Here is a 12,500-nt window from a genome sequence, read left to right on the forward strand (position 1 = left end):
ATATATATATATATATATATATACATATATATATATGGGCATATCTCAAGTGGCAAGCGAGTATATCCTATATATAATTTTGATTTATTTCTACATTTTTAACACCGACGGTCAGCTAGCGGACGAGTTTCATGATATACTTAATCTTGTAACTTTATTACATGATAATTTTCAACAATATTTGGTTATTGCTAAATAAAGGTAAGAAGAGACTAATTATAATTTTTCGCATAACTGTGTATGTACATAAATGCATATGGAAAGTGCATGTCAAAGTATTTTTAGAAGATGATATTTCTACTTAGTCTCGGTGTTTGTTTCAAATTTTTGAAGAATGCATTTAGACACACATACACATATCTATATGTATGAGTGTGTGAAACTTTGTACCTATATAAGTAGATAGGCTTTATAATCTGGTGTGAATCAGTATGATGGAATATGCACTAGTGCAAAAGTTACGGAATGAAAATCATGATTAATACTTTTGTCAAAAACGTCATTGTCTCAAACCGCAGGATTTCTATTTTTTTAATACTTCTTACTTGATATTCTTAATAAATAAACAATTAAACAATATACAGAGGAATACTATATCGGTTACTTGGGGTCAAGATTTCAAAAACTATTTTACTTGGACTCGCTGGAGTCATAGTGTAAACAGGCCTTGGTGGCCTGTGCTCACGAGACTCTAAGAAAGCAGACTGATCTGAGTCGGGGAAACGAGCCTCGCCCTCGTAGTTGACCTATTTCCTTCAGCGTAATGGATAACGGTATTTAATAAACAAAGATTTTCTAGAGCCTTTTTACTTGATGTATGGAATAAATATATAATTACATAATTTACAATAGAGAGTCTATGCCGGTTATTGGTTGTCAAGGTGTTTACACGGGTTTACTTGGACTCGTTGGAGCCGTAGGTGTACACGGGCCTTGGTGGCCTGTACTCTCGGGACTCGAAGGAAGCAGACTCGAAGGAGGCAGACTCATACGAGTCGGGGAAACGAGCCTCGCCCTCGTAGTTGACCTCGGCCACATAGCCGGAGTCGCCGTCCACGAAGTACTTGACGCTCTGCAGGCGGGTGTCGGGAAGCCTCACGTAGTAGGATCCCTGAGTGTGTTCACCGTCACGGGCTTCCTCGTGGCCGAAGTCGTTTCCGGACTCTTCGTGTTGGACAGCATAACTGAAGTCGTACTTGGCTTCTCCTGACTCGTAACTCTCGAATGATTCCTCGGAAGAATCCTGAGGGAACAAAGGTAAAATTAACTTCATGATATGGTTACATGTGTTCGTGTATGCAAACATACACACTACATTTATTTCTTTTCCGCTCTTAACACTGGTAATTCATTTGTATGTACAGACTGGATTGACATTCCTATAAATGAGTTACAAAAGAGAAAGTATGTGTACTTACGTGAGGTGGTCTGTAAGCGTATGTTTCCCGGCTGTCTGCAGCAACGACAGCTGCCAGACCAAGCAAGAAGAGGACCTGTTGGAGAAATATTTTAAAATCTGCAATCAAGGTCTTTAATTATCTCTATATTTTTCATACACCTCATTTAAGAATTCACATGAACTTACCTTTGTATTCATGACTGTTGTTTCAACGAATGAATATCGCTCTGATACCGAGCCTTATATACCCCCTTAGATGTGATGCCGAGATCGCTGGGGCAAGTTTTTGTTTACATCACAAATCTTCATGCAACACTTGGCTCATGGGAATGATTTACTTTGGGAGGATCATTTACAAGGTCATATCTCAGGAGCAGTTGCCATGTGTTTCCTTTCGGAATATTCAAACCATAAGGCCTATAAGTATAAAACTAGTAATAAGCTTAGGCATGAGGCATTCACACTTGTGTACAAAGAAAATTTAGATTAAGAATGATACATTCAGATTAACATGCAGACAGGAAGTATAGTGGAAGCAAATGGATAGTTATAATGATATTACGGAATATTTCTTTAAATTCTAGGTATGTGACAGGGATATATGCACAATAGCAGGTAATAACATACCAACTTGCTACCAAAAAAGGGATACAAACTAGTACGAACTTAATATAAACACAATAGAAAAAAGTATATGCTGATAAAGAAAATATTAATACCTAAATGAGTAAGCACTGACTAATGCTATCGGAATCCTAGGAACCTAATCAATACTAACTAGACTGCACGTGAATAGAAAAATGTCACAGTTTTGTCTAGATCACGATAAAAGTCCTGAAAATTGGACAGAGCACGTATCCTGAAACTTGAGAGAAAAAAGCAAGTAAATATATGAATGACAATACGAACCATTACAATGTACTCTCGTACACAGTTCCCGATGATTGTTGGATATACTAACACAAAGATCATCAAATACGCTTTATCATTTATGATCCAAAACCAATACAAATAGTGATTTACAAGCAGAGCTCATAATACGGAGCCAATTCTTTAACTTATTTTAGAACTGCCTAAGAGTACCAAGTCAGAGACCTGTCACCTATAACAGTAGAATCTTGATATTATGTCAGTATTAATAGTTGGTTATTTTTTTTCCATGATTTGTTTTCATTTTGTAAATAAGCACGAGGGCACATAGTCTTCTAGAAGAGCCCCATAATGACGTACAGCTACTCCATGGTAAATAGGAGAAATCTTAGTCTATGGAAGGACTAACCGCGTAGAGGCAATAATCTGACAATGTAAGAAGCAAGGGACTAACTGTCCGCGTTTATAACTAATGAGACCCAACCGACTGCGGCAATGACATCCTTCCAATAGATCGCCCCAAAAGTTACCTGAATATTACCTTCCAATCTTTCTTCTCTACCTCTCTTGTATGTCACATCATCTTTGTTATATCTATCTCTTTTTTCGTCCTCAGATCTGGAGATGATTCGAGGCTTTCGCAGCCGTTGTATCATCATTCAGAAACTTGTTTTTTTAGAGTGGGTTTTCTCTAAACAAAAACACAGACATATTCATAGAGATTTATAATAGCATCATATATACATGCTTTTGTGTGTATATATATGCAATGTATTATATATATCCATATATATAAGAATATAAATATATATATGAAAGCTTTTTTTTTTTTTTCCAATATTGAGTGTGTGTGTATGTGCGGTGTAAAATACGTATATGTTACATACATTAAAATATGTATATTAAAATATATAAACATACATATCTAATATATATATATATCTATATATATATATATATATATATATAATGTGTGTGGATATATATAAATATATGTAACTATATAAAATATATATATATAAATTACATATCTAAATATATAAATATATATATTATATAAAAGTAGTGTTTGTAAAATATAATATATTATGTATATATAATATATATATATATAGAATATATATATATTATATATAAAATATAAATACTATATGTAAGATAATAAAAATATATACAAAATTATATTTATATATTAACACAAACACACAACACACACACACCCCACAATAATAAATATATATATGTGTGTGAGTGTGGAGTTGTGTGTGTGTGATGTGTGGTGTGTGTGTGTAAGATGAGCATATCTCAAGTGGCCGGCGAGTATATCGTAATACCTATAAATGGTTTTGAATAGTTTCACCGATGGTCCGCTAGCGGACGAGTTTCATGATATACTTAATCTTGTGAGTTTTTTCATGATACATTTCACAATATTTAGTTATTATGCTAACTAAATGAAACAAGAGACTAAAGATATTTATCATTCGCGTACTGAGTAAATACGTAAAAACACAACGCAAGGTATACATGTACATAAATGCATAACGAAAGTGCCTGTCAAAGTATTATAGAATGTGATATAACCCTTAGTCACGGTTTTAAATAAGTTTGAAGTTGCATTTTAAACACACATACACATAACTAATATATAAGTGTGTGAGTGTGTGTGAATGAGCATATCTCAAGTGGCAGGCGAGTATATCGTATTTACCTATATATGGTTTTGATTTGTTTCACCGATGGTCAGCTAGCGGACGAGTTTCATGATATACTTAATCTTGTGAGTTTATTTCATGATAATTTTCAACAATATTTAGTTATTGCTAAATAAAGGTAACAAGAGACTAATTATTATCATTCGCGGTACTGTGTATATACGTAAATACACAACGATAGTACATGTACATAAATGCATAACGAAAGTGCATGTCAAAGTATTTATAGAAGGTGATATTTCCACTTAGTCTCGGTGTTTAAATATTTTGAAGTTGCATTTAAACACACATACACATATCTATATTTATGTGTGTGTGTGTGTGTGAATGAGCATATCTCAAGTGGCAGGCGAGTATATCGTATTTACCTATATATGATTTTGATTTGTTTCACCGATGGTCAGCTAGCGGACGAGTTTCATGATATACTTAATCTTGTGAGTTTATTTCATGATAATTTTCAACAATATTTAGTTATTGCTAAATAAAGGTAACAAGAGACTAATTATCATCATTCGCGGTACTGTGTATATACGTAAATACACAACGATAGTACATGTACATAAATGCATAACGAAAGTGCATGTCAAAGTATTTATAGAAGGTGATATTTCCACTTAGTCTCGGTGTTTAAATATTTTGAAGTTGCATTTAAACACACATACACATATCTATATTTATGTGTGTGTGTGTGTATGAATGAGCATATCTCAAGTGGCAGGCGAGTATATCGTATTTACCTATATATGATTTTGATTTGTTTCACCGATGGTCAGCTAGCGGACGAGTTTCATGATATACTTAATCTTGTGAGTTTATTTCATGATAATTTTCAACAATATTTAGTTATTGCTAAATAAAGGTAACAAGAGACTAATTATTATCATTCGCGGTACTGTGTATATACGTAAATACACAACGATAGTACATGTACATAAATGCATAACGAAAGTGCATGTCAAAGTATTTATAGAAGGTGATATTTCCACTTAGTCTCGGTGTTTAAATATTTTGAAGTTGCATTTAAACACACATACACATATCTATATTTATGTGTGTGTGTGTGTGTGAATGAGCATATCTCAAGTGGCAGGCGAGTATATCGTATTTACCTATATATGATTTTGATTTGTTTCACCGATGGTCAGCTAGCGGACGAGTTTCATGATATACTTAATCTTGTGAGTTTATTTCATGATAATTTTCAACAATATTTAGTTATTGCTAAATAAAGGTAACAAGAGACTAATTATCATCATTCGCGGTACTGTGTATATACGTAAATACACAACGATAGTACATGTACATAAATGCATAACGAAAGTGCATGTCAAAGTATTTATAGAAGGTGATATTTCCACTTAGTCTCGGTGTTTAAATATTTTGAAGTTGCATTTAAACACACATACACATATCTATATGTATGTGTGTGTGTGTGTATGAATGGGCATATCTCAAGTAGCAAGCGAGTATATCCTATATAAAATGTTCATTTGTTTTTGCATTTTTAACACCGATGGTCAGCACGCGATGATATTCTTAATCTTGTGACATTATTTCATGATAATTTTCAATAATATTTGTTTATTGCTAAAAGAAGGTAACAAGAGACTAATTATAATTTTTTCGCAGTAGTGTGTATGTACATAAATGCACAACGAAAGTGTAAGTCAAAGTATTTATAGAAGATGATATATCCACTTAGTCTCGGTGTTTGTTTCAATATTTTGAAGAATGCATTTAGACACACATACACATATCTATATGCGTGAGTGTGTGAAACTACAGTATGTACCTGTATAAGTAGATAGACTTTATAATCTGGTATGAATCAGTATGATGGAATATGCACTAGTGCAAAAGTTTCGGAATGAAAATAATGATTAATACTTTTGTCAAAAACGTCATTATCTCAAACCGCAGGATTTCTCTTTTTTCTAATACTTTTTACTTGATATTCTTAATAAATAAACAATTAAACGATATACAGAGGAATACTATATCGGTTACTTGGGGGTCAAGATTGCAAAAACGATTTTACTTGGACTCGCTGGAGTCATAGGTGTACACTGGTCTTGGTGGCCTGTGCTCCTGAGACTCGAAGGAAGCAGACTCATTGAGTCGGGGAAACGAGCCTCGTCCTCGTAGTTGACCTGTTTGCTTCAGCGTAATGGATAACGGTATTTAATAAACAAAGATTTTCTAGAGCCTTTTTACTTAATGTAAAGAATAAATATATAATTACATAATTTACAATAGAGAGTCTATGCCGGTTATTGGTTGTCAAGGTTTTGACACGGGTTTACTTGGACTCGTTGGAGCCATAGGTGTACACGGGCCTTGGTGGCCTGTACTCTCGGGACTCGAAGGAAGCAGACTCGAAGGAGGCAGACTCATACGAGTCGGGGAAACGAGCCTCGCCCTCGTAGTTGACCTCGGCCACGTAGCCGGAGTCGCCGTCCACGAAGTACTTGACGCTCTGCAGGCGGGTGTCGGGAAGCCTCACGTAGTAGGATCCCTGAGTGTGTTCACCGTCACGGGCTTCCTCGTGGCCGAAGTCGTTTCCGGAGTCTTCGTGTTGGACAGCATAACTGAAGTCGTACTTGGCTTCTCCTGACTCGTAACTCTCGAATGATTCCTCGGAAGAATCCTGAGGGAACAAAGGTAGAATTAACTTCATGATACGGTTACATGTGTGCGTGTATGCATACATACACACTACATTTCTTTCTTTTCCGCTCTTAACTCTGGTAATTCATTTGTATGTACAGACTGGATTGACATTCCTATAAACGAGTTACAAAAGAGAAAGTATGTGTACTTACGTGAGGTGGTCTGTAAGCGTATGTTTCCCGGCTGTCTGCAGCAACGACAGCTGCCAGACCAAGCAAGAAGAGGACCTGTTGGAGAAATATTTTTAAATCAGCAATCAAGGTCTTTAATTATCTCTATATTTTTCATACACTTCAATTAAGAATTCACATGAACTTACCTTTGTATTCATGACTGTTGTTTCAACGAATGAATATCGCTCTGATACTGAGCCTTATATACCCCCTCAAAATTGATGCCGAGATCGCTGGAGCAAGTTTTTCTTTACATCACAAATTTTCATGCAACACTTGGCTCATGGGAATGATTTACTTTGGAAGGATCATTTACAAGGTCATATCTCTAGTTTCATATGTCCTTTGGAATATAAACCATTGCCTATAAAAAGTAATAAGCTTATGCATGAGGCATTCACATTAATACAAAGAAATTTAGATTAAGAATGATACATTCAGATTAACATGCAGACAGGAAGCATAGTAGAAGCAAATGGATAGTTATAACGACATTACGGAATATTTCTTTAAATTCTAGGTATGTGACAGGGATATATGCACAATACCAAATAATACCATACCAACTTGCTATCACAAAGGGATACAAACTAGTACGAACTTAATATAAACACTATAGAAAAAGTATATGCTGATAAAGAAAATATTAATACCTAAATGAGTAAGCACTGACTAATGCTATCGGAATCCTAGGAACCTAATCAATACTAACTAGACTGCACGTGATAGAAAAATGTCACAGTTTGTCTAGATCAAGATAAAACAACCTGAAATTTGGACAGAGCAAGTTTCCTGAAACTTGAGAGAAAAAGCAGTGTAAGTTATGAATGAAAATACGAACCATTCAATTACTTCTCGTACACAGTTCCATATGATTGTTGGATATACTAACAGCAAAGATAATCAAATACGCTTTATCATTTATGATACCAATAACAATACAAATAGTTGATTTAAAACAGAGCATCATATTTACGGAGCCATTTCTTTAACTTAATTTAGAACTGCCTAGAGGAGGACCTAGCAGAGACCTTGTCACCTATACTGTAGTAATGTGGATATTTATGTCAGTATTTTAGTTGTTATATTTTTCCAGTGATTTGTTCATTTTGTAAATAAGCACGAGGGCCATATAGGTCTCTAGAAAGAGCCCCATAATGACCACTGCTAATCAGGGTAGAGGAGAAATCTTAGGTCTATGGAAGGACGACCGGCGTAAAGCAATAATCTGAAAATGTAAGAAGCAAGGGGACTAACTGTCAGCGTTATTACTAATGAGGACCCAACCCGTCTGCGGGCATTGACATCCTTCCAATAGATCGACCCACAATGTGACCTGATTTGACCTTCCTTTCTTTTTTCTCCTTATCTGCTCATTTGTATGTCACATCATCTTATATATCTATCTCTTTTTTCGTCCTCAGATCTGAAGATGATTCGAGGATTTCGCAGCCGTTGTCTCATCTTTCAAGAAACCTGTTTTATGTAGAGTGGGTTTCTCTAAAGCATAAACACAGACACATTCATATAGATTCATAAATGGATCATATATACATGCATTTGTGTGTATATATTGCATATGTATGTATATATATACATATATATATGTATATATATATATATATATTTTTTTTTTTTTCCATATATGTGTGAGTGTGTGTGTATGTGCGTGTGTAAAATATGCGTATATGTTACATACATGTATATGTGTATATTTATATATATATATACATACACATATATATATATATATATATATATATATATATATATATATATATATATATGTGTGTGTATATATATAATATATATGTATATATATATATATATATATATATATATATATATATATATATATATATATATATATATATATATATATGTGTGTGTATATACACATATATATATATATATATATATATATATATTTATTTTTATATATATATATATACATATATATATATATATATATAATATATATATATATATATATAAATTATATTATATATTTACACATACACACACACACACACACACACATATATATATATATATATATGTGTGTGTGTGTGTGTGTGTGTGTGTGTGTGTGTGTGTGTGTGTGTGTGAATGAGCATATCTCAAGTGGCAGGCGAGTATATCGTATTTACCTATATATGATTTTGATTTGTTTCACCGATGGTCAGCTAGCGGACGAGTTTCATGATATACTTAATCTTGTGAGTTTATTTCATGATAATTTTCAACAATATTTAGTTATTGCTAAATAAAGGTAACAAGAGACTAATTATCATCATTCGCGGTACTGTGTATATACGTAAATACACAGCGATAGTGCATGTCAAAGTAATTATAGAAGGTGATATTTCCACTTAGTCTCGGTGTTTAAATATTTTGAAGTTGCATTTAAACACACATACACATATCTATATGTATGTGTGTTTGTGAAACTATATACCTATATAAGTAGATTGGCTTTATAATCTGGTATGATGGAATATGCATTAGAGTAATAGTAACGGAATGAAAATAATCGTTAATACTTTTGTCAAATACATCATTATATCAAACAGCAGGATTTAATCAACATTCTTTTTTTCTAATGCTTTTTACTTGATATTCTTAATAAATAAACAATCATACAATATACAGAGGAAGACTATGTCGGTTACTGGAGGTCAAGATTCCAAAAACGAGTTTACTTGGACTCGTTGGAGCCATAGGTGTACACTGGCCTTGGTGGCCTGTACTCTCGGGACTCGAAGGAGGCAGACTCGTACGAGTCGGGGAAACGAGCCTCGCCCTCGTAGTTGACCTCAGCCACATAGCCGGAGTCGCCGTCCACGAAGTACTTGACGCTCTGCAGGCGGGTGTCGGGAAGCCTCACGTAGTAGGATCCCTGAGTGTGTTCACCGTCACGGGCTTCCTCGTGGCCGAAGTCGTTTCCGGACTCTTCGTGTTGGACAGCATAATTGAAGTCGTACTTGGCTTCTCCTGACTCGTAACTCTCGAATGACTCCTCGGAAGAATCCTGTGGAAACGAGATGAACATATCTAAAAGATGGTAGACATGACACTTCTTTCTTTTTCATCAGGTGTGTCAGTACTTCTAAAGCGTAGATTGGTATTTCTATAAACAAGGCAGAGCAAGAGAATCTTCAAACTAGAGCTGAATATACTTACGTGAGGTGGTCTGTAAGCGTATGTTTCCCGGCTGTCTGCAGCAACAACGGCTGCTAGACCAAGTAAGAATATGACCTGGCAGGAAAAAAAATATATTATACAGTTTTCTACTACATCGTCCCGAATAATTATTTAACTTATCACCCATGTCAGCTGAAAGTTTACCTCACATGCCTAACATATTTGCCTACCTTTGCATTCATGGCTGGTATTTCGAGGAATGGATATCGTTCTGACTCTGACCCTTATATACCTCTGGAAATGAGATGCCGAGATCGGTGGAGCAAGTTTTTATTTACATTACTGATCTTCACGCAACGCTTGGCTCATGAGACTGATTCGCATTGGGAGGATCATTACCAAGGTTATCCCAATGTTTCTACCCATCTATGGAATTATTTTTATAATATCCCTTAGGAATATGATGTAGACGTGTAATTAAAAATAAGATGATACTGAATACAGTCAAATTAATGGTGAATAGGATTTTATGCGTTAATGATAACGCACTAGAATCAATAGCGTATAGGTGGGAAGATTTGTATAAATAGGTAATTCTAACGAACATGTGAGGGAATCGTTGGTCGTCAAAAAATAATTCTTGGTTTATGATTGCTATGTGTATAGTAGTTGATGAGGTAATAGTAATACCAAACACTAATCAACAAATGATAAATAAGTATCAATTCCAGAAATACTACTTGCCGAAACGATAAGCAATCGAATATATACTAACCAAATCGACATAAAAAAAATGTCGATGCAATAAATACTAGTTAATTCTAGCTATATATCAATATAAGAAATTATAACTAAATACTAATAGGATAAAATTAAAACCGTCTAAATAGACAAATGCTTATGAAAGAATCGTGGGACGAATATATTTGTCTTCAAAAGAGAAATCATGAACTTTAGTGTTTAGTTCAGCAGTTTTACTTCGCAATTTTGGCGACAAAGGAAAAAAGCGGTGCGCCTTGATATGTGTGCAATATTCATTTGAATAAATGATGGTTGTTTGTTAAGAGTGAACGTGACGATAACATCAATTTTTAATTGTAATTAATTAGCTTAAAACCTTTTAAAATCTAGATAGTTTCGGTGCGTATGTGAGAGAGGTGAAGTACAAATATATCTGAATTTGAAGCGGAAAAAAAAAGTTCAAATATGTCTGTTTACATGTACTCACATAATTTTACATATATGTGTGTATATGTGTGTGAAAATATATATGTATATGTGTATAGAGAGATTATTCATATATATATATATATATATATATATATATATATATATATATATATATATATATATATATATACATGCATACATATATATGTATATATATATATATATATATATATATATATATATATATATATATATATATATATATATACATATATATATATATATATATATGTATGATATATATATATATATATATATATATATATATATATATATATATATAATATATTATATATATATATATATATATATATATATATATATATATATATATATATATAATACTATATACGTATATATGTATATACATATATATATATATATATATATATATATATATATATATATTATATAAATATATATATACATATATATAAATATATATATATATATATATATATATATATATATATATATATATATACATATATATATATATATATATATATATACATATATATATATATATATATATATATATATATATGTATATATATATTTACATATGTATATAAATATATAAATATATATATTATATATATATATATATATTACATATATATATATATATATATATATATTATATATATATATATATATATATATATATATATATATATATATATATATATATATATATATATATATACATATGCATATATATACACACACTCACACACACACACACACACACACACACACACACACACACACACACACACATATATATATATATATATATATATATATATATATATATAATATATATACATAACACACACACACACACACACACACACACACACACACACACATATATATATATATATATATATATATATATATATATATATATATATATATTTATATATATACATATATATATGCATATATATGTGTGTGTGTGTTGTGTGTGTTTGTAAGGATGGTGTGGGTGAGGTACAAAAATCATCCTTACTTTTTCTCGATTAAAATATTCTATCTAATCAACCATTTCCTTCCAGGGTTCTTCTGAGGTCATTCGAATCGTATGAGTCAGGAGAAGCCAAGTACGACTTCAGTTATGCCGTTCAGCATGAGGAGTCCGGCAATGACTTCGGCCACGAGGAAGCCCGTGACGGCGAAGACACTCAGGGATCCTACTACGTGAGGCTTCCCGACACCCGCCTGCAGAGCGTCAAGTACTTCGTGGACGGCGACTCCGGCTACGTGGCTGAGGTCAACTACGAGGGCGAG

General features: G+C 32.9%; 4 protein-coding genes across 4 annotated transcripts in view; 1 reads left to right on the forward strand and 3 right to left on the reverse strand.

Moving 5' to 3' along the window:
• Positions 1–805: 805 nt before the first annotated feature.
• On the reverse strand, positions 806–1,602 carry LOC147467278 (uncharacterized). The gene is made up of 3 exons (XM_086532660.1): positions 1,586–1,602; positions 1,419–1,493; positions 806–1,243 (listed from the first exon to the last, which is right to left on the reverse strand). Exons 1-3 carry the CDS (start codon positions 1,595–1,597, stop codon positions 896–898), a joined length of 435 nt encoding a protein of 144 aa, XP_086388786.1. The 5' UTR covers positions 1,598–1,602; the 3' UTR covers positions 806–895.
• Positions 1,603–6,188: 4,586 nt separating this feature from the next.
• LOC122260187 (uncharacterized) lies at positions 6,189–7,015 on the reverse strand. The gene is made up of 3 exons (XM_043027337.2): positions 6,977–7,015; positions 6,810–6,884; positions 6,189–6,634 (listed from the first exon to the last, which is right to left on the reverse strand). The coding sequence occupies exons 1-3, from the start codon at positions 6,986–6,988 to the stop codon at positions 6,287–6,289; spliced, it is 435 nt and encodes a 144-aa protein (XP_042883271.2). The 5' UTR covers positions 6,989–7,015; the 3' UTR covers positions 6,189–6,286.
• Positions 7,016–9,428: 2,413 nt separating this feature from the next.
• On the reverse strand, positions 9,429–10,219 carry LOC122260199 (uncharacterized). Its single transcript, XM_043027350.2, has 3 exons — positions 10,205–10,219; positions 10,014–10,088; positions 9,429–9,861 (listed from the first exon to the last, which is right to left on the reverse strand). The coding sequence occupies exons 1-3, from the start codon at positions 10,214–10,216 to the stop codon at positions 9,529–9,531; spliced, it is 420 nt and encodes a 139-aa protein (XP_042883284.2). The 5' UTR covers positions 10,217–10,219; the 3' UTR covers positions 9,429–9,528.
• Positions 10,215–12,500, forward strand: part of LOC147467279 (uncharacterized) — a 2,385-nt gene continuing 99 nt past the window's right edge. The window contains exons 1-2 of the mRNA XM_086532530.1: positions 10,215–10,291; positions 12,269–12,500. The exon at positions 12,269–12,500 is cut by the window's right edge and continues 99 nt beyond it. Coding sequence (XP_086388656.1) covers positions 10,215–10,291; positions 12,269–12,500 — 309 coding nt within the window. The remainder of the gene's footprint in view (positions 10,292–12,268) is intronic.

Source organism: Penaeus japonicus, unplaced genomic scaffold (genome assembly GCF_977035675.1).
Source record: "Penaeus japonicus unplaced genomic scaffold, GWHDUDI00000001_assembly GWHDUDI00000037, whole genome shotgun sequence".
Taxonomy (NCBI): Eukaryota; Metazoa; Arthropoda; class Malacostraca; order Decapoda; family Penaeidae; genus Penaeus; species Penaeus japonicus.

Bases quoted from the DNA above. Each gene is read 5' to 3' on its own strand.
- LOC122260187 (XM_043027337.2), bottom strand. The intron at 6,635-6,809 runs GTAAGTACACAT...TTGTTCCCTCAG, and splicing joins ACGCTTACAGACCACCTCAC to GATTCTTCCGAGGAATCATT.
- LOC147467278 (XM_086532660.1), bottom strand. The intron at 1,244-1,418 runs GTAAGTACACAT...TTGTTCCCTCAG, and splicing joins ACGCTTACAGACCACCTCAC to GATTCTTCCGAGGAATCATT.
- LOC122260199 (XM_043027350.2), bottom strand. The intron at 9,862-10,013 runs GTAAGTATATTC...TCGTTTCCACAG, and splicing joins ACGCTTACAGACCACCTCAC to GATTCTTCCGAGGAGTCATT.